Source organism: Empidonax traillii, unplaced genomic scaffold (genome assembly GCF_003031625.1).
Source record: "Empidonax traillii isolate 1590-97213 ecotype Southwest subspecies unplaced genomic scaffold, ASM303162v1 scaffold271:size677799, whole genome shotgun sequence".
Classification (NCBI taxonomy): Eukaryota; Metazoa; Chordata; class Aves; order Passeriformes; family Tyrannidae; genus Empidonax; species Empidonax traillii.
This window is the reverse complement of record NW_020955464.1, coordinates 8,254-29,213: the sequence shown is the minus strand read 5'-3', so window position 1 is coordinate 29,213 and position 20,960 is coordinate 8,254. Positions and strand designations below refer to the sequence as shown.

General features: G+C 37.1%; 1 protein-coding gene across 2 annotated transcripts; it reads left to right on the top strand.

The window, feature by feature from the left end:
• Positions 1 to 670: 670 nt before the first annotated feature.
• YME1L1 (YME1 like 1 ATPase) lies at positions 671 to 19,737 on the top strand. Of its 2 annotated transcripts, none has more exons than XM_027889730.1 (19): positions 671 to 700; positions 3,818 to 3,949; positions 4,752 to 4,917; positions 5,882 to 5,980; positions 7,034 to 7,143; positions 8,138 to 8,288; positions 8,380 to 8,487; positions 9,291 to 9,373; positions 10,194 to 10,284; positions 11,065 to 11,217; positions 12,535 to 12,667; positions 13,156 to 13,218; positions 13,676 to 13,788; positions 14,134 to 14,289; positions 15,039 to 15,190; positions 15,830 to 15,956; positions 16,056 to 16,129; positions 16,761 to 16,847; positions 17,960 to 19,737. In XM_027889730.1, exons 1-19 carry the CDS (start codon positions 686 to 688, stop codon positions 18,101 to 18,103), a joined length of 2,157 nt encoding a protein of 718 aa, XP_027745531.1. In that variant the 5' UTR covers positions 671 to 685; the 3' UTR covers positions 18,104 to 19,737. The 2 variants fall into 2 exon arrangements, with proteins under 2 accessions (XP_027745531.1, XP_027745530.1); XM_027889729.1 differs by lacking the exon at positions 671 to 700 and adding an exon at positions 1,913 to 2,059.
• Positions 19,738 to 20,960: the final 1,223 nt, after the last annotated feature.

The following is a 20,960-nucleotide window of genomic DNA, read 5'->3' as shown; positions in this document are numbered from 1 at the left end:
AGAGCACAGGCCGCCTGTTTTGTTTACACAGCACAGCCCTAGGTGTTTACCAGTTTTACTGCACTCAGTTGGTCACTTTTTTAACCCTTGCTTTCCTGCCTTTATATTGCTTTCACATATACATTGCTGTCCATGTTTCATTCACACCGATCTTAATTGTTTTGTTGCAGTCTGTGCAGCAGCAAAGAGCTATTGCTGCAGAGGTCAGTGCAGAACTGGGGGTCTGTATTAATAAACACAGTAGAGTAGTCATCAGGCCCTTGTTTTGCTCTGACACATCACTTATACTGTGATGCTGCACAGGGAGGCCATGTACTTGTGAAGGAGAGCTCCTATCCCACAGATTCCAGCAATACAAGCAATTTAATGAGCAGATGTAGAAAACGTTTTCAATTAGCTTTCTGTAATGGTATTAAATACAATCTATCATTGTCCGTGTTTGTCATTTAACGTTAGTTTAGCTGTGTCTCACCGCCCCTGATGCCAGCAGAGAAGCCCAGCTGAGAGCAGGAGGGATTGCTCCTTGTACTGGTATCCTGTGCCAATAGCAGGTGATGCCAGCCGTGAAACTGCATCAGGCAGTTCATATTCTGGCACAGCCTGAGCTCCTCCAAAAAAGGGCCTACGCCTTCTCTCCCCTCCAGGCACCACCAAGTCACTGCACAGCTATGTGGCAAACTGCTTCATGGGGTGGATCCAGGTAAATGTTCATCAACGCTTAGGTTTTTTTGCTGTTGCCGGGTGAGGTTTCTGCCAAATCAGTAAGCTGAGCCACATGATTGGGATCAGGAGAGTGGTAGTGGAAAACAGAGATATACAGGAAGGCAGGGGGAAGCAGCACTGTGGCTGTGCTCATCTAGATCAGTGTAAGCTGGTGTGGGATAGCAGTGAGGAACAGTGATCAGGTGAAAGAAAGGAAACAGCTGTAAACCCCCAATATAATTGGACAGAACATGGAAAAAAATGCACAAGAAAGAACAAATATCAAAGACCAAATTCTGCCTCACGTAGATCCATCTTAACTGAATGCAAGTGACAGTATGGGGGTACTGATTCTGTCACCGAAACAATGGGAAATAAACTCTAAACTAGTTTGCTGGGTTAGAAAGTTGACATTACTTTAATCAGTGCTGAAGGTACATGGGGATATAGCTCCACAAAAGATGTACATCAGTTATCAAAACTTTTGACTATTTATACATTTTCGCAAAGGAATTACTGTTCATCACTTACAAGTTACATAGTTCTCTTATTAATTAGTATTTTATCTTTTGTTGATTAATGATTCTCTAACTTCTCATGTTCATTAGTCCCCACACTCAGTTTCTTTTGGGTCTGTGGGTCAGTGGTCAGGGATGCCCCTACCAGAATTACCTTTTACCCACTTGGAGCTGAATTTCAGCACAATTACTGAGATAGTTTTATTAGTTTCTTCCTTATGTTAGGAGTCCCGCCAGATGTCCTGGTTGCCCAAAACTTCCGCGTTCTTTCATTATCAGTGGTACATCCCTCCTCCCAAGCCACAATAATTTCCTCCCCCAGGTCTGAGCGCATCAAAGCATGCCAAGCCCTAATTTTCTTCTAACACACGGGCACAGAGCTTGCTTGTTAGCCGCTATCCGTTTCACGGATTAAATCTCCCTTATGGTTGATTAAGCCCCACTATTTCACCCCACCGCTGCACAGGCTCCCTTTTTAAAGAAACGCAACTTGCTCGGTAACAATACATAATTTAACGTGTAAAATTCTTCTACGGGTGCGGCACGCTCTTACGCCCCCCTCCCCCCGAATGTTTCGGGCGCTGGAGGGGGTCCCGCCGAGCGCAGCCCGTGTGGGACGCGTTCCGAGCGGCGGCCCGGAAGCTGTTCCCGCGCGCCGCTTCCGGGGCGGGCGGGCCGGTCAGCGCGGCCGCGGGCGGACATTTCCCGCAGCGGGGCCGCTCCTGCTGCCGGCGGCTCCCGCGGCGCGGCTCGCTCGGCTCGGCTGGGCGGCGGGAGAGGCGCCGCTGCCCGGCGTGCCCGGCGGGACGATGTTCTCCTTCTCGACCGTGCAGCCGCAGGTAAGGGGCTGGCGGGGCGGCCCCGGCCCGGTGCGGGGCCCGCGCTCCGGCGAGCGGCGGCGCTCGGAAGGCCCGGGGGCTGCGGGGCTCGGCTGGAGGAGCCGCGCTCCGGGGGATTTGGTGCGGGCAGAGGAGCGGGTGGGGGCCTGGGATCCCGCACCTGGGAAAAAGTAAATGGAGGAGAGAGAGGTACAGTAAAAGCTTGTGAAGAGTAAAAGCTGCTGAAATGACGAAACAACCGGAGATGGCGCTTTTTAGTGTCTGTACTAGAAACGAAGGCTGGTGGTGTGTGTTATTACAGCTCAAATTAAACGGTGCTGGTAATTGTCATGGGTTGTTGCGAAAACCGAAAAGAAACGACATAGAGCTTTAGTGGAGAAAAACCCCGTTAAAAATTTTTTATATAGAACAGTCTGCAGTCGCGAAGACGTCTGTTATTAGACAGTGAGTCTGATGGCACTGGTGGGTTTTGTGGACTTTGATCTGAACCAGTGGCTTTACTTTTATGTTTTGTGGTAGAGGGATTAGTATGTGATGGTTTTATTCCGCATTTATTTTATTTGATTGTTCTTTTCGGATGTGGAGAATGTGTTAATAGCTTTTGTTAGTGTAGTGAAGTAGAAGAATTCGTACGTTTCTAAGACTATGTGATTAATTTCACCACAGTGGGAAATGTAAGAGGAAAGTTATTGGTCGGGGTGTTGGCTCTGACCTCTGGACACTTTATGGTTTTACCGTAAACTCCTAGATTTTAATTATAACTTTGGACAGTTACTTATGAGGCAGTTTTCATGTCTCACAGCACCGTCTCTCTAGTCAACACAGAGATGAAAGTTCTTGCAGAAGGACATTCACAGACATACCTGATTAAACTTCGGTCAGGTATCATTCCAGCAACCACAGCTGCACCTCAGCTTATTTTAGTGATGTGTACTGAGACTTTGGAAGTGTTGAAATTATTTGTACCGTATATTCACAAGAGATGTGGTCATATGCTAGAGGAGGAGCCCTGATAAGTGATGCACTTGGGCTTCTGTACTGATTCATGAGGTGGAGTCAGCTGAGAGCTGCTGAACTGCAGATTTGACTGTCGGAGTATATTAGGTGTGTTGCTAAAGTGGGCTCCCAAGAAAGAAAACATAAAGGCAGCTTTTGGAAATAGCTCTTATAATGCAGGAAAAGTACAGATATTTCAATTTATGAAAGCATTACTTTATAGATAAAAATAGGTGCTGTTTGGAAAACAATACAGGAATCAATAGTACTTAAGAAAAGTGTTCTCTAAATTAGTAAACCGTTGATTAAGCCTCATGATTTAAGGGTATTCAAAAGCAGCCACTGAGCTTTCTGTTCAGGTTGTTTCAAGGGGAACCAGCTGGATGGAGTCTCTTGGTTTTTTGTAACTACACATTGAGGGCAGTCTTTGCATGTCCTAAGTGTTGATGAAATGTATCTACTAGTGTATTTGCAAACCTAATGGTTTTCTTTAAACTAAGCCTGTGTTTGGAAACCAGGAAATACAGCCCATTTTGTTTTTTCTTTCCTCTTCCTGGCTTTGTGAGCTTCTAATCTGTCATGTGCATTTACCTTTCTTTTTCCCCCCCTTTAAATAGAGATATCAGCTAACACGGTGGTGTTAAAGCTGAAGTCCTCAGTTAAAAGGCAGTGTACAATTATAAGTCAGGGTTTGGAATAGAAATATGATTAAATAGTTTAAACAAGGTTAAATCATTATCTGATTTTTTTTTTTCCCCCAAGGCTACTGTTCCTCTGAGTCACCTTATCAATGCCTTTCATTCACCAAAAAGCTCCACTAATACTGCCAGCAAAGCATCCATACAGCCTGTCCAGAGGGACACCTCCCCGGAGCATGATCCTCAGAAGACGGAGGTACTAAAAAGCTCTAGAAAAAGTGATTTTTTACTTTGACCTAAATTAAATCTGAATAATACCCGTTTAAGTGAATTTAACACTCAACTGGTTTATAAAATAATGTAATGTGACTAAAACAAAACAATGTAGAGTGTAACTTTTTGACAGAGCAGCAGTCAGTCAGTTCTTCATCAGTAAGGATTCTACAAAAATTGCAGTATTTCATTAAGAAACAAAGCTGGTACTTGTCTCAGTAATTTACAAATGACGAGGGAATTTGTTTTCACTTTCAACTTAAGTTTTTCTCTGTGAAGTAACAATAACTTTTAATAAAGCCCATGTTGTCTTTTCACTCTAAGTTCTAGCAAGGTTTTTCATTATTGCTTGTAAGAAAATGGACTGTAATTTAAGACACCTTGAAGGTTTTTGAGAGATTAAATAGCATATTTGCATAGATTTTTTATTTTTCAATTAAAATGTCTTTTATTATTATTAGGTATTCCTTGTTCTTGACATTGAAAATTGAAACACAGAAAGTGGAAAGTAGTATCAGATCTTGCCACTTCTCTTTTAACTCATTTATTTCAACAAGTTTTATAACTAGGAAAATTTTTGGAGGAAAAACACTGAGTCTATCACTAACTGCAGAACTTTGGAAGTCAGCGTGGATTGTACTGTTGCTCTGTTGTGATTCCATTGTTGTTTCTTTATTTTTTTATTTTGTCTGTGTGTGAATCTGTATTTGCTTCTGATGCTACTGAGAGGTTTTTTCCGTAATGTAACCTTATCTGAATTTTGAACACTTATTTCTATTTTTCAGTCTTTAGTTAAAAACTTAAGAGACCTGGGATTGTCTGATTTGAAACCTAACCAGTTCAAAGAGTTGGTGAACAGGTTACTTCCTGGCTACTGTGCAGAAAACAAAGTCTCTTCACAGTGGCACACGTCGTACGTCTCTGCTCAGTCCTTCTTTGAAAATAAGCATGGTATGTTTGAGTGAAGTGCTTATGAGAATTGGTGGGAGTTAAATTATTAAGGTGAAAACAGTTTTTCTTTAGTTTAATCTCTTGTGCTGTAGATAATTCACAGTTTAAAAGCATATTTATTAAAATAATAGTAATGTATTTTTAGTTGTATATAGATTGTCTCTAGAGTGGTGTTTTTGAAACTTGGGAATTTCAGAAAAATTCAGCTCAGATTTTGGAACTGTTTCTTAAGACTTGAAATTGTCTGCTGTTAAACTTGTCTGAACTCAGCTGGTAGTACAAGTGCATTTCTTTTAATGATGAACCTGAGCTGTGAATTTTTCCACCAGTGTGTTTCACCAAGACATTAGATTTTGCTAATCTGCTAATTCAACAGGGTCACAAACATCTCCAGTTTACATTGTTGTTCTGTTTTCGCTTGAAGCAACGTCATGTAAAGACATAAATTAGAAAGGAGCTCGGGATGGTGAACTGTTAACAGTCCATGTAGAGTATTTTGTGTCTGGAATAAACCAAGAATGGTTCCTTACAGTTAAAGATTTTTTGTTGGAATTAGTCTAAAATGCAGGAAGTAAGGCCATTGTAGAGTGCTAACACATGCTGAAGAATGTATTAGAAAAAGAAGCTTAGAGCTTACATTTGAGATGCTGCCTATATAGTATAGCAATAGAGAGAAAGAGTGTGAAGAATAATACCCTAGGGCAGCTATTGGAGAAAAAGTATTAAATTGCATTGTGATATGAGATATAAACAAAAAATAGCCCAGAGACAATTGCCTGAAAGTGAACAAAATAGTTGCACGTGCTTCAAAGCTTTGGTAGATGTTCTGGTAGTTTGTTTAATTAAAGATGTCTGAAGGACTGTAGTATTTAAGAAAGGAAAAAAAACCTAAACTATGCAAGTAGTAATATTGAGTTGCCATTTAAAATAGGGTGCATTTACACTTTGCTGTATCTTTTTACAGGTTTCGTGGATGTTTTCAGTGTTTTACGCTCATCTTGTTTGTACAGACAACATCCCAATCCCCTCCAAAATTTCTGTTCAGATGTTCGGTGTTGGCCAGGTATAAAGCAATAAACTATATTGTTTTTAATCTCTATACTATTTTTCTAGTCTGGGAAAGTGTTTTTACATTTGTTGTAAAGACATCACTCAGGAAATACCAGTAAGCTCCAGGAGGAATTTTATGTGATATTAAAACTTTAGGTCATGAAGTTATTTTTGCATTTGAGTAGTATGTTTCCAGAATTAAGTTAGCAAACATTGTGTTACCATAGAATCTTGTTTCAAGATGTCAGTATGTGTGGATCATATTCTTAAAGATCATAGATGAACTGACTATTTTTGAATCAGTAATATGTTGAGTCCAGTATTCATCCAGTTAAACTTTCTGAGTCCTTTTGTGGTTGGTTTAAAGTGCTCCAGAGCTGCCTGATCAAGTGTTGAAGTAAACCTTTTTTGAGCAGGGGTCAAAGATCAGCTGCAGAAGTTCTTTTTATCTGATGCTGTTCTAGTATAACAAAACGCTTAGTGAAAACTATATAATCGACTGGCATTGGTGTTTATTTTAAGTGAAAGAAATATTCTTGGCTTTTTTCCATCACAAGGTTTCTGATGTGATAGGGGATGACATACAGTGCTATAAGATCATTGTGATTAAATGATTTTGTTTCCTTTGGCAGTTTCTAAGGTAACAGCACACTTAAGCCCTTCCAGATCTCCTCAGGGCGCCTTATCAGCTGAGCTTGTAGATAAGGCTTTATTCTCATCCTTCTGGATTTGCTTCCGAATGCTCCATGTTTGTCAGCCTGCCTGGATTTAATTCAGCTGCATGTCTCCTGTTCCCTGAGTTGGCCAATCTATAATTCACAACATGAGCTCCTGATTATTGTAACATAAAATTTTATGTGAAACAGTAAACAGTTTGTGTGCAAGTTCAGATTACAAATATGGTGTGTGACTACCTAATTATCCATTTACAGTACAGTGGATATGTTGGCAAGATTATATTCTGTATTCTTTCATATAAGAGTTTCTGAAATTTTTTAGACTTTTTTTTTTTAATGGTGGTAGTAATGAGTAGGTTTTAACTTTAATTTATTCTTACTACTTAAAGTTTACATACAGTCACGGAACTTTAAGACTTTGAGATCAAGAGCAAGACGTCTACAGTCAACATCTGAACAATTCACAGAACCAAAAAGTCCACTTTCTTCACTTTTGAAGGTAAATACAAGTAACATTATGAAGTTGTTTTGGGCTTATTCAGACAACCTCTTTTTCCTGAATGAACCTTCATAATTTACCAGGGGTATTTTCTTTCACTAATATGAAAGAATCTCTTAATTCTAAAACTCAAACTAGTGGCAACAGATGTTTTTTTCTTTTTAATACACATATTTGCCTCCTATATCACCAGTACAAAAATGATTTGAATATTTAGGTGAATAGTTTCAGAGTATAAATATGGTTTTAAACTCCAGAAATAAAACCTTTTGTATTCTGTTTCTGTGGCTTTGTTAGAAATAGCTTTGAGATAAATGAATTATTTCTTTGAACAGAAGTACAGCTAGTTTAACATTCCAGAATGTATTTTTTCAAGTCAGCAGATAATGAAACCAAGTTCACCTAGGTACTCTTTGCTTCTAATTGGTGGTACGGAAGTCAGGCTAATTAAGGCCTTTGATCTTATTGCGTGTGTAAATTATCTTTGACCTCTTCCCTTCTTTTTGGCATACGTGGCTTATTTTGTCTGTGGACTAGGTATGCTGTGGATGAAGATAAACCAGAGCTAGCTCCATGCAGTGCTGCTTGTAAATTTGACGGGGCACATGAGATATATTTGTTTAAGCTCCATTAAAACAAAATTTACAAAGATACTTTGCAATTGGAAATAAAGCAAAAAGCTTAAGCTAGTAACTGCCACTAAATCCAGTGAACAAAACTGGTTGTGTACAGATCTGCCTTAGGCTGTTTTCTGTTTGGAACTGGGATCTGAGAGAGCTCTGATTTGCTCAGCAAAAATGAGGGTGCCCCTGCTCAAACTGTGGGGATTCCACATTTGAGCTACTGTTCCACATCATCTCACTAACCCTATAGCACCTGAATTATATGGCTTTGTGATTATTTTTTTCCCCCCATCCTCCATGCTTACTAGGTGGTAAGCTAACTGTGTGTCAAAGCTTAGTGTATACTAACACTGCTTTGGAAAATATTTCAGGGTTTTATCCTGAGAAAGCGACGAATTGATGTTGAAAACTTAGATGCGCTAATGAAAACAAAAAACATCCCAGAGGCACACCAGGATGCTTTTAAAACTGGTTTTGCAGAAGGCTTTTTGAAAGCCCAGGTATTCCTACAGAAAACACTTGGTAAGTTGTTTTAGTTCATGTATCTTGTCATTGCAGTCAACAGGTAGTTTATTTCAGCCCAGGTTAAATATGTTTTTGTTTTCTTTTACAGATTCCTTAAGAAGATCACGTTTGCTTTCTTTCTTTCTCTTCGTTCTTTGTTTTTATCTTGCTATATATTCGTCATTTTTACCTGGGAAAGGTTCCTTTTCCGATGCTGGTTAGTGAACTTTTTTCCCCACACCATTGCACTTGTGTTGTTTCTTCCAGCAGGTTTAGCATAAATGAAATATATTTTGACATTATGATTGTTTTAGGATAATGTTTCAGTGTACTAATGAAAGACTTATTTACTGCTTCTGGCTACAGCCTTTGAGATGACAGTGTGACAAAGCATTTATGAAGACAAAATAAGTTTTGTGTTAGTATAATTACTTTATTTTTTTGGTGAAGCAATTAGATGGAACCAGAGAAGTCAGACTGTTCACCAATTATATATTTGTCTTTCAGTTTAGATGATCTGTTACCTAGATCAGCTATAGGCAAAATGGTTTGATTTTTGAATTTGCAATCACAGCCTAGTTTATAGCAACTAGGAACGTGCATTGTCAAATTGTCATCTCAAGAAGTCCGTTGGAAATAGTGGAAAGATCAAAAGGCTGAGCTAATGTGACTGGATATGCTCAACTTGATGCTAATTATCACCTGGGTCTCAACATTAAATCAGAGTATATGCAGAAACACTGAGGGGGAAGCTCTGGCTGTGTACATGCTTCTGAATGCAGAGTTCTCTGTACTAAACGTGACTAAAAAGCACATCACTGAATTAATTGCAAAGATTTTAAGGACTTTTAAAAAAATTAATCCTATTCTTGCTGAACACTTGTAAATGGACTCAGGCCCTCTTGAAAGGGCAGGTGTCAGATTGGTGTCTTGGTGTTACGAGTTCAAGTGCAAAATTCAGTCTTGGAATGAAATGACTCTGTGTAAATTTGTTGTTCGTCATCTGCTGTTTGCTCTTAGTACGCTTTCGAACATCAAGTATCTTTGATGCAGCAGTTGATCCAATCCAGCTGAAAAATGTCACCTTCGAACATGTAAAAGGGGTAAGATTAAAAGTAAATGTCTGCAAGTTCTTGTTTAACCAATAATTGTGAGTCTGAAGAATGTCTTACTCTGTTCAAGAAATTTCTTTGTATGAACTGAAGCTTTATATATGTTGGCCACTCCATGATGAAGGAAGGCTTTAACCACTCTTGTTCTGGTTTATATTTTTGTGGCATTTAATAGCTTATAAAAGGTGCACTCTCTACTTGTTGAATGAGATTTTTAAAGGCTAGAATACCAAAAGGCAGGCCATAAATTTCCCTGTTAATCTATTATTTGCAGAAGTTGATTGGTACAAGAAGATAAGGCCATTTGATCATTTCTCCCTTAGTGCCATCTCTTTCTGATATTAGGATAGGAGATATAGAGAATCCCAGAAAAAAGTGGGCATGTCACTGCTTATGGGATAGCTTTATTTTTTCTATTTAATTGTTTGGCTGTTAGTGGCAAAATGAGGACCTCCCCCTGTCTTTCCCCTTGGACAAACAGATAGAATTAATGTCTTTTTAATTAATTAGACTAATATCTTGAGGTAGAATTTTGATTTTGTATTTATTTTGTTGGTCAGATCTGATCTTGAACTGTTGGGTTTTTCCTTCATTTTTACTAAGTTTAATGTGTACTTATTCCTATGAATTGTAGTTGAATTAAATGCATGGACAATTGTTATCCACACAAATCTTGTGGTACACTTTTATTGTTTTTTGTTTGTATTTTTGATCAATATGCAATTAGGGACTTAATCTGTACTCAACTGCAGAAACCGTGCTGTATTTTATAAATGCTTATTTGTATTTGTGTCATGTTTTTAATGTGTAGGTTGAAGAAGCTAAACAGGAATTGCAAGAGGTTGTGGAATTTCTGAAAAACCCACATAAGTTTACTGTATTAGGAGGGAAACTTCCAAAAGGTAAGAACCACCGCTCAGCAGAAGTGAAAGACCTATGTAGCCATGGCTGTATAGCTTGTTCTACTGAGTGACTTATTTACAGCCTAGTTTCTTACTGTTTTTTTCATGTATTACACAAATGAAAATTTTGGAGTTGGACAAAATTTACTGTGCCTTCTTTATTTATTAAATTAATAAACGTAGTTCTTTGCCCTGTAAAGCAAGGGGGGGTGGGTTATGTAACTGAACTCTTAAAAAACCTTTATTTCTTCCTTATGGCTTTCAGCACCTTTAGTGCTTGCTAACTACTTTAGACAGCTCAGAAACAAATGTTTTCATTTAAAAGGATGATTAAGATTGACCATAGTGGAAGTCCCAAGTGAATCTGAAATACATCAACCTGATAAGTCTGTTTCTTGTTAGTGCTCTACACTGTTTAAAGACAATTACTTGGAATGATTTAATTAAAAAAGTTTCAAAGAAACAGCCAGGAAAATGTCAGTTTGAAGAAAACACTTAGGGATTCAGCTGCTAAACTCAGTAGTAATTTTGTAGAATACTGTAGGTTTCTGCTTCTATTTGATAGTGTTACAAGTCTTTGTGGTTAAATGTGCATCAGAATGTATGTAGGTTTGCTACAGGAAGCTCCTTCAGGCTGCAAGTAATGAGCAGTATCTGAAATGGGATGTTAACAGCTTTTTGAAGCCAAGTGTAAATAGTTCTAATGTACGAAAGAAACTACCCATGTAATAAGACTGGATTTGATGGGTTTGTTGTTTGGGTTTTTTGTTTGTCTTTTAGGTATTCTGTTAGTTGGACCACCTGGTACTGGTAAAACGCTTCTGGCACGGGCTGTAGCTGGTGAAGCTGATGTTCCATTCTATTACGCATCTGGATCAGAGTTTGATGAGATGTTTGTTGGCGTAGGAGCGAGTCGCATCCGAAGCCTGTTCAGTAAGTTAAATATTTGTGGTTTTGAAATCTTTTCATGTGGGAGATTAAGTATTCAGTGGTGTTTATATGGTTGGATTAGATCCAGTTCTGGTTACTGGAAAGTAAAAGTATACGAGGCTAATAAATAAAGCTTTACTTCTGTAGGTAAATGTTAGAATTCTGTGAGCATCTTTTAACTGGAGAATTTTCCTAGTCATCAGATGAAATTATAGCAAAGATTATAACTGATGTGACAATAGTCCAAGAAAGAAAAAGTAATTTAATTAGAAATGTGAAGTCCTATAAATTAAATGAATTATTTGAAGTTATAAACTTAGTCATACATAAATTGTTGTAAATTTTGAATTGTAAATTTTTAAGATGAAAAATAGTGTTAATCTTCTAATTACTTCCCTCATATTTTTATTTATCTGAATTAGAGCTTTATTGTATTAGAGCATAGCAATAAGCTGATATTTCCTTTTTCATACCCATCAACAGGCTCAAAATAAAGGGCATTATAATGAAACTTCCAAAATTAATGGTTAGATTTACAGCTTTCACGAAAAAGGCTTTCTATTTTAAGTATGCGAATATTATTGGGGAGGGGGATATCCAGCTTCTCTCTTAAATGGAAAATTGGTAGTGGCAAATATGTACAATATACAAAGTAGTTTGCGTGTGTAGAAGAAACATGACTTCCTTCATGTGGAAGGGATGCAAAATGTAGTACCTTAAAAATGCATTTCCTTCTGTTGACTTTAGAAGTTTAGAAGACTGTCTGGTACATTGATATCATTTTTACAGATACGTCTGGCTGGGTGAATGAGTTGCATCTTGGCATGCATGCACCACCCAGTGGTTTTTAAGTTTATGGCTGCATTTTTATTTTGTGTTTTTCATACTTGTAAACTTGAGTATGAGCCCTTCACTGTTAAATAACAAGCAGATTCTATTAAAATAAGTTAGCGTTGAGAACCATCACATATCATGGTGTTTTTATTTAATAGGTAAATGTTCTCTACCCAAGCCTATGAAAGAAACTGTTGTAGGGAGTTCATACAAAATACCACAATTTCTTAATCTATTTTACTGGTGATTTCCTATAACATGATAAGAATAACTGATGAAGAGATGAAGAACCTTGCTTCTCTTTGTGTCTCTCCATTTCAAAAATACACTTCTTTTTTTTAAGCTAAAATCAAGACACTTCTGATGATGTCTAATAGAACACTTTATAACCCAAGAGTAATAGAAATAGTAGAATCTTAAATTACATGATATGCTGTTTGTTCCTTTGTATGGTTCAATGCCCTTCTGCTGTTTTCCTTTTGTCAGGGGAAGCAAAAGCGAATGCACCTTGTGTTATATTTATTGATGAACTGGACTCTGTTGGTGGGAAGAGAATTGAATCTCCAATGCACCCCTATTCAAGACAGACCATTAATCAACTTCTTGCTGAAATGGATGGGTAAGTATATGGATTCTGAGGCACAGAAGGTGCTTGACTGACTGGTATTTTGGATTTTGGATGAACTTTTTCTCCTTGACAGTTTTGAAGTTGTATGTAAGTTTTTGTAACGATTTTAAGGATATAAATTTAATATGAATTTATGACTACTTTCCAGTACTGCCAGCAGTTGCATTAACGGCCCTGTTGTAAAGAATATAGAAGCTTCTGAGTTGTAGTTGCACAGTAGCTGCAATTATTTTAAATGATTTCTCATTTTTTTTAGCCTGGTTACATATTTAAAGGAAGAAGTTCAAGTCAGATCAGAGCATGTTTTTAAACAGTTGCTGGGTTCAACGTGGTCATTCTTGGATCACGTGTTGTGGTGTGAAAGCATGTTTTTGACTGACCAGTGAAGTCACTGAAACAAGTAACAGAAGTATTTATGGACAAAATTGTAAATTTTGTGTCAAAAAAAAAAAAAAATTCTCACCCTTTTATCCACACAGATTTAAACCGAATGAAGGTGTTGTTATTATTGGTGCAACAAACTTCCCTGAAGCATTAGATAAGTGAGTATAATGCATTGATCATTTTTACAGAGCAAATATTAAAAAGCCAAGAAAACCCACCTGCAACAACAGCAGAGTTGCTTTTGATAATCTTCAAGTATTAGAGTGTCATGGCTCAGGTTTTTCCCTTTTAAAAAGGATATGTATGACCAGTTCTTGGTATTTAATATGTTGCAGAGTTAATGGAGAAATAAGCATTTAAAGTTTGACCAGCTGCATTCCTTGTTCACAATGCAAAATTTTCAAATGCAAAAAACCCTTTAAAACATGTTGTCAATAAACATCTTCCGTCGGTCTTTTTATAAGCAAATAAGAAAAAGATATTCTTTGCATCTGTGCAAGAGACATAATCTTTGTAGGTGTTTTTAGAAATAGCAATGAATTTTTTTTCCTTGGTATGTTAGTAAGTTTACTGCAGCATTTTTCAGTCAATGTACTAAATTGCCATTTCCTTTAGTGCTCTAATACGTCCTGGTCGCTTCGATATGCAAGTTACTGTTCCCAAGCCTGATGTGAGAGGTCGTACGGAAATTCTGAAGTGGTACCTTAATAAAATCAAGTATGATCCATGTAAGTAAATACTGCAGTATCTTTTGACGTAACAGTTTTTTTACTGGATCAGCCCCCTCATGTGTTTGCCCTTTATTACATTGGCAATTATGGCTTTACCTTTACCTTTTAATAAAGAATACAGAAATTGTCTAATATGTAGTGTTGTAACGATTTTCTGAGGCAGTGTTTCTTTCGAGTCTCCAGGAGTTTATAGTGTTTTGACAATTAGACTTCATTTCTTCTAAAACTGAAAATATTTTGTTTAATGCATTTTTTTTAATGGAGCATGATTCTTGCTTACAGTTTTGGGAGCTGCATGGACTCTTAATGACAAATTTGTTCGGGTTTTTTTGTCCCCCACAGCTGTTGATCCAGAAATAATTGCACGAGGCACGGTAGGATTTTCAGGAGCAGAGCTTGAAAATCTTGTAAATCAAGCTGCCCTGAAGGCAGCTGTTGATGGAAAAGATATGGTAACCATGAAGGAACTAGAATTCTCCAAGGACAAAATTCTAATGGGTAGGGTTTTATACAAAAAACATTCGTGCATATTACACTACACAGAGGCTTCTTGTGTGATTAAGACTTTTACAGGGAAAGAGACATTTTTATGCTGTTGTTTGGTTGTTTTTTTTGCATTGGGTTGTTTTGGTGTGGGTTTTTTTTTTTTGTTTTGTTTTGTTTGTGGTGGTATGGTTTTGGTGGGATTTTTTTTTTTTTTAAACCCACAAATAAGTCTCCTATTAGTTATTTCTGAATAAAAATTTTTGAGACCAGAGAGCAGTATGTAAAACTCTTAAAAACTTTATACTATTTTTAAAATAAAAAATGCATCTTGTAATTTCAACTCAGAGGGAGACACAGGCTTAATTTCTTATCTTTCCCCTACTAACTCATAAAGGAAAGGAGCAAATAAATGACCAGAAACCTGGAACTTCTGTTTAACTAACATGAAGCTTAAACATCTGAGACATAAACACTAAAATAATCTGATCTGTTCTTGCTTGAGAAAAGACATGGAATTCTCTCAGTTACTTAGACTGCATCTTAAATCTATTTCTTTAAAAGTAGCTTGTCTGTAGAGTATATTGAGGTCCATTTTTAGACATTAAAATCTGACTCGTAAATATTTTGCTGTTAATGAGTGTTAGTTCCCTTTGTTTGCATGCTGTTCCTCAGCTGCTTTGTACTCTGTTTGAGTATATGCAATGTGTGGATTGTGGTGATAAGCTGTACAAAAAAGTTAATTTAATTTACCTCTGTTTAAGGACCTGAACGTAGAAGCGTAGAAATTGATGAGAAAAACAAAACCATCACTGCTTACCACGAGTCTGGACATGCCATCATTGCATATTATACTAAGGATGCAATGCCCATCAACAAGGCCACCATCATGACACGAGGAACAACACTGGGACATGTGAGTGTTTCTCTATCTAATTCTATTGGTATTTTTTTATTTTATTTATTTTATTGATATTTCTTTAGTTTTATGTTGGCTTGGTGGTGGTAAGGAATTTACCAACAATGCTGTATGTTGTGTTTATGTTAATGCATATTGTAGTCTGTTGAAATACTCGGCTATGAGCAATCTCTTGGAAAACCCACTGGTCATCTTTTCTGTGTGATAGAAAGCTTTCTTCCTTCATTTCAAAATAACTTGGCACACACTAGTATAACAACTCAAATGTACAGGGGAAGAAATGTATGTAAGTTTGATTCTGCTGCAGTTAAAATAGCACCCAACAGCAAAACTTTGTCTAAAGGATGCTCATTGTAGGGAATAAGGAGAAGAGATTGTTCTATTTTTTCTGGTGGTAGGTGTAAGTTGCTCAATTTGATGTGGTGCTCATGGTCTGTTGGAAGCTGTTTCAGTGGTTAAACTAAGAACCTCCAAGCAAACCTGATGAGTGCACAGACATGGAGGAGGTCCAGAGCATTTAAAGTGTTACATAAAAGCCTTTGTATCTGCTTTGGATATAAGCAAGAATATTTTTGAGATTGCTTCAGTATTTCCTCAGGTTTTTTTGTTACCTGACCACAGTTCTGTATCTTACAGGTGTCTTTGCTCCCAGAAAATGACAGATGGAGTGAAACCAGATCGCAGTTACTTGCACAGATGGATGTCTGTATGGGAGGAAGAGTAGCAGAAGAGCTCATATTTGGAACTGATCACATCACGACAGGTCAGCTGATCGGTAGTTAAAAAGGTTTTGGATCAAGGCTGTGGATTGGCATGTTTAACTTGGTTTCAGTAATGTGACTTAAATCTGTTTGCTCTCTAGGTGCTTCCAGTGATTTTGACAATGCTACTAAAATTGCAAAACTGATGGTGACTAGATTTGGAATGAGTGAGAAGGTAGTGTCATCAATCCTTTAATATTTATATGGAACAAAGACAAGGTCTGTTCTGTAACTAAAGCGTATGTGGGTGTCAGTGATCACTGAGGCTAGTGTAAGTAGTTTTGACAAAAAAAGTAAGCCTTTTGACCTGGCCTGCAATAGAAAACTCAACTGGAAAACCTGTGTATTTGACAGTTCAAAAATTACCTTGCAGGATTTTCACCTCAAAATGGCCTTGAAAGTTACTAATGACTTCAGAAAATAGTTGTAAAGCTAAACATTTTGGAATTGAGGGTAATCTTGGGTTTGGGAGAGTGAGGAATGTAACAACATTGAATTTTCTTTAAAAGCTCCTTTAGTCATGTTTATTACCCATCAAGTGTTAGTAGTCTAGGGATTTTGGTTTGTTTTTTCTGTAAGAAAACACTTAATCAGGATCTGTACTGTGACCTATTGAAGTAGAATTCTGCAGTGACTACATAGTTGATGAATAGGCTTCTTGTTTTGCTTCTGCTGAGATAGGACTTCAGCAAGCATTTGAGTCATGACTTTATTTGTTTGCATGTAGAAGCAATAGGTGATAAATCTACAGTGTTTTATGTGTATTGCAACAGTGGCAAGATAGAGATGTTTTTGTTGTTGTTTAGCTTGGTGTCATGACCTACACTGATACGGGGAAAGTCAGCCCTGAAACCCAGTCTGCAATCGAACAGGAAGTAAGGACGCTTCTACGGGTAAGTCTCTCCCCCTCCACTCTGGTACATTTATTTTGAGATGTGTTGAATGTCTGCTTGCTTGATTGTTCATTCTTACAGTGTATACTGGTGAAAAGACACAGGTGCATGAAAGGATTCTTAAGTATTTAATGTAGCTGCAACTCTGAATCTGTGCATATTAAAACTTGGTGATTGCCATGCACAAGTAGTGTGAATCAAGTTGGTGGTGTCGGGTTCTTTAGTACACTCTTTAACACTTCCTCTTATCAGGATTTGTATTTTGCCTATTCAATTAGTAGGGGAAAAAGTAGGTCTGTAAATTGTTTTAGAACAAATTGGAATGTTTTATGTTACTTTCATCTTTCATAACTATAATTTTGTATAGAACCACAGGAATGGCCATAGCAGATCAAAGAGTTGCCTTCAGTATCCTGTTCTTCACAGGGAGCAGTGTCAGATGCTTAGAGAAATCTGTAACTTTTGATAATCACTGAACTTCACAATCACTGTTGTGGTAATCTGAAATAGTTTGGTACAGGCAGGAGAATTACTTAAAACATTTAAGTGATCAAACTTATGCTGTAGTTGTTTTTGAACTGATTGGATCATGTGAGAACTAGCAATGCAGGACTACAGGTTGAAGCTGGTAATGCTGGCAGTGTGCATCTACTGCAACAACTGGTAACTTCCAGTAGCTGGTAGCTATCAGCTTTTTAAAAATGCATAATACTTGGAGTTTTAATAGCTTTTGAGGAATAATCTGTGAATGCTGTAGCTCTACTCATAATGCAAAACTAAATATACCTGTTATAAAAATCAGGAAATTTTCAAATCTAGTAAGTCTTTTTTAAGTTCTATATAAAAATACTAAAGTTTGTCTCAGGATTTTATTTTTAGTCCTACTTATGCAAAATATAGGTGGCATAAAGTGTTTGGTTGTTTTTCATTAATTATGCCAGCTAAGTTTTAAATCTTTGTGAGTCAGGAGCTGTGATAGCTATGAAATATAAGGCACAATTTTAAATGTTTGTTTCAAGCTGTATTTCCTGGAAACATTTTTTAAAGTGCAATCTTGCTGTTGTTTTTGTTCTAAAATCTTAAAATCTCCTTCTACCTGTTTTTAATATTAGGATTCATATGAGCGAGCGAAGAACATCCTGAAGACTCATGCAAAAGAACACAAGAATTTAGCAGAAGCTTTATTGAAATATGAGACTTTGGATGCCAAAGAAATCCAAATTGTTCTAGAGGGGAAAAAACTAGAAGTAAGATGATAACTTCTGGGATACGTAACTGATAATTTGAAGAATGTACATCTAGCAATGCAGTAGTCTTATGCAGCATAGCCTTTTTTTCTCTTCCTGATGTGTGTATGGCATTAGTGTCACTTAATATTAGTCTGTCTCTTGTGAGCTTCTGTTAACTCATCTATTTGTTGTGTCTCATCAGAAAAAGACACAAAATAAAGCTAGTTTATCATCCTCTGTTCCCGATACTCTTCGCACAAGAAGTTATTCAGAAGGCTAAATCTCAGGGTTGAATTCAGCGTTTTGGTTCAATCAAATGTGTTGAAGCTGAGAAGAAAGGTGTGCAGATACACTGGTGTGTCTCAGCACAGCATCCCGGGCCATGCTGCTACGTGTGTGTTTGGAGTGATACCTCACAGTGTGGAATGTGTTACGGAGAGTGACAGAGATGTACAACAGTAGTGTGTGGTGTAACTAATGCTCATACTCTGTTTGAGGCTAGAGACCACCATTAAAGACTTCCTATTTAGAAATGTAACAAGACATCTCTACGAATGAAGTAGGTGCATTGTGGGAGCTCCGTGTTAGACAAAAACATCAGTGGTTGTGCTTCCAGTACTCTTGGGGTTAAAATACACACGTGTATGGCTGGGAGAGAAATTTTAATGCAAAAACAACAGGCTAAATGTGTCTAAGCCTCTTTGGACCATGTTTGGGGCAGAACCATGGCAGGGATAAGAGAAATACCTGTGATCTCTGATGTGCTGCTGACAAGATTCTTAAAATTTTTATTACTGCAGTAAATGGATGACAGTGCTTTGATGACAGTGCTTTTACACTGTTGAAGATTCTACACAACTAGTTTCTGCTAATACTATGTATGGGTGTTTGATAATCCAACAGATAATTTCTTCAAAGAGGGCAATGTTGCTTACTAAAGAGTAGTTCAGAAAATGTTTGAAGCACGTGTTGTTTCAAATAACATTCCCAGTTCTGTTCTACAGTAGACGTAGAAAAATAAAACCTTTTCTTTCAACCCTTATAGAAACCTCTGGAAATTCTAAGAAAATAAGAAAAAGGTTTCAAAAACAAAAGCAGTTTCCAATCAAGTTGAAGTGATTGCTAGCAATTATATGCCAGTATTCTTTAGATCTCATGGAACGGGTTTTTATGAATAACACATCTTGATCATAATCTTTCTGCACAATCAGTTGTAGCCTTGTGGGACTATATGCTTGTGTTGCAAAGAGGGCCTGTTTTAGCATATTAATGTTGAAGATTACCGTACTTGGACATTAAAATAGCTGGGCTGGTGCCAATAAATGTGAGTGGAAACTGGTAGCTACACCTAAAACTGGAAGTAACAGTATTTTAGAATTTTCTGAGTGTAATGCTTGATTATAACCTAGTTTTTTAGTAGGAGCATTTTTTTTCTCCTTTCACAACCAGAGTAACTTTCTTTTTGCCTGTTTTTGTCAGCTTACTATAGTGACATCCCACTCTGCGTGGGAGAACTTCCAAATGTTATAAAACAGTATACAAAATGTCTAGGCTGACTACTTAGAGTTGTACATGTATTTTAGAAATACGCCAACAGAAACAAAAATATACCGCATATTTGGCATCTGTTTTTGGAGTAATAAAGGTTAATTTTAATTATGCATATTGGTTTTCTTTTTATTCATTGTAAATTGCTATAAAATGTAATACCAAGTTCCCTACTATGTAAATTGAGGTGTATATAACATTTAAAGTTGTAAATAAATTTGAGAATTATGGCAAAATTGCACTCTCTCTAATGAGATTTCTAGGGAATGTTCTCCCTAGAAATTCAGACCTTTTTGCTGTTTCTGTAGTGGGACTTGAAAGGGAACTTTTCCAGCTAAGTAATGCAAATCTGCATTAATTTTGTTTAAAGTCACTAAAATCTATATTGAGTGATCTTGTTTGAGAGTTAAGTCCTTTAAGTCCAACTTATTTTTCTCATTCAAAAGCTTCTTGCTATATGCATAGAAGTTGAAAAGTGGTATCTCGTTAGGTCATGAAAGATTTTTACAAGATTAGCCATAAAGTGTAAAAGGGATCTTTGCTTTCTGGCCAACTTAACAGCACAGGTATTACTGAAGAGTTTGTTTTCATTCTTGGTTGGTTGTGTGCATCTTCTAGGAACAAAACTTCTTCTTGAACTCTATGGCATTGCAAGACCAACTTTTTTTAATAAACATTTACTCATTATTACGGAGCTACTTCTGCAGAATATTCAACTGCCTTAGTGATGAAACAACACCCCCAAATTTTGTTTATCTTTCCAGGTAGAAAGATCACAGAAGAACTGAAATTAGAAGGAAACATAACGTAATTTGCAGGAATGATACCTTTTGTAAAGAATTTAGTATAAGAATTCTTGGGCTGTCATAGGTAGAGGGGAGATGTGGTAGGGCAATTGGTGTTTTTATTTATTTCAGTTGCCAAAAAGCAAAAAAGCCAAATCAATCTCCGAAAAAGCTCTAGCACCTAGGGATAAATGTGGAAAGATGCATCAGCTGAAATGCAATTCTGGTTTCATGCATGTTAAATATTCCTCAAAAAAACTGCTTTGTGTTTAATTTTGCTTTTACGAAGTGATCTAGGACATGTCTTAATGATAACTGTAATCATTACTCTTCAGACCATAGAATTATTAAGGTTGGAAAAAACCTCCAAGAGCATCAAGTCCAACCATTAACCCAGCATCACCATGTTCACCACTAACCCACATTCCTAAGTGCCACGTTCATATTTATTCTTTTAATGTTTCCAGGTGATTCTACCATTTCCTTGGGCAGCCTATTCCAACGCTTTACAATCTTTCAGTGAAGAAATTTTTCCTAATATCCAACATAAC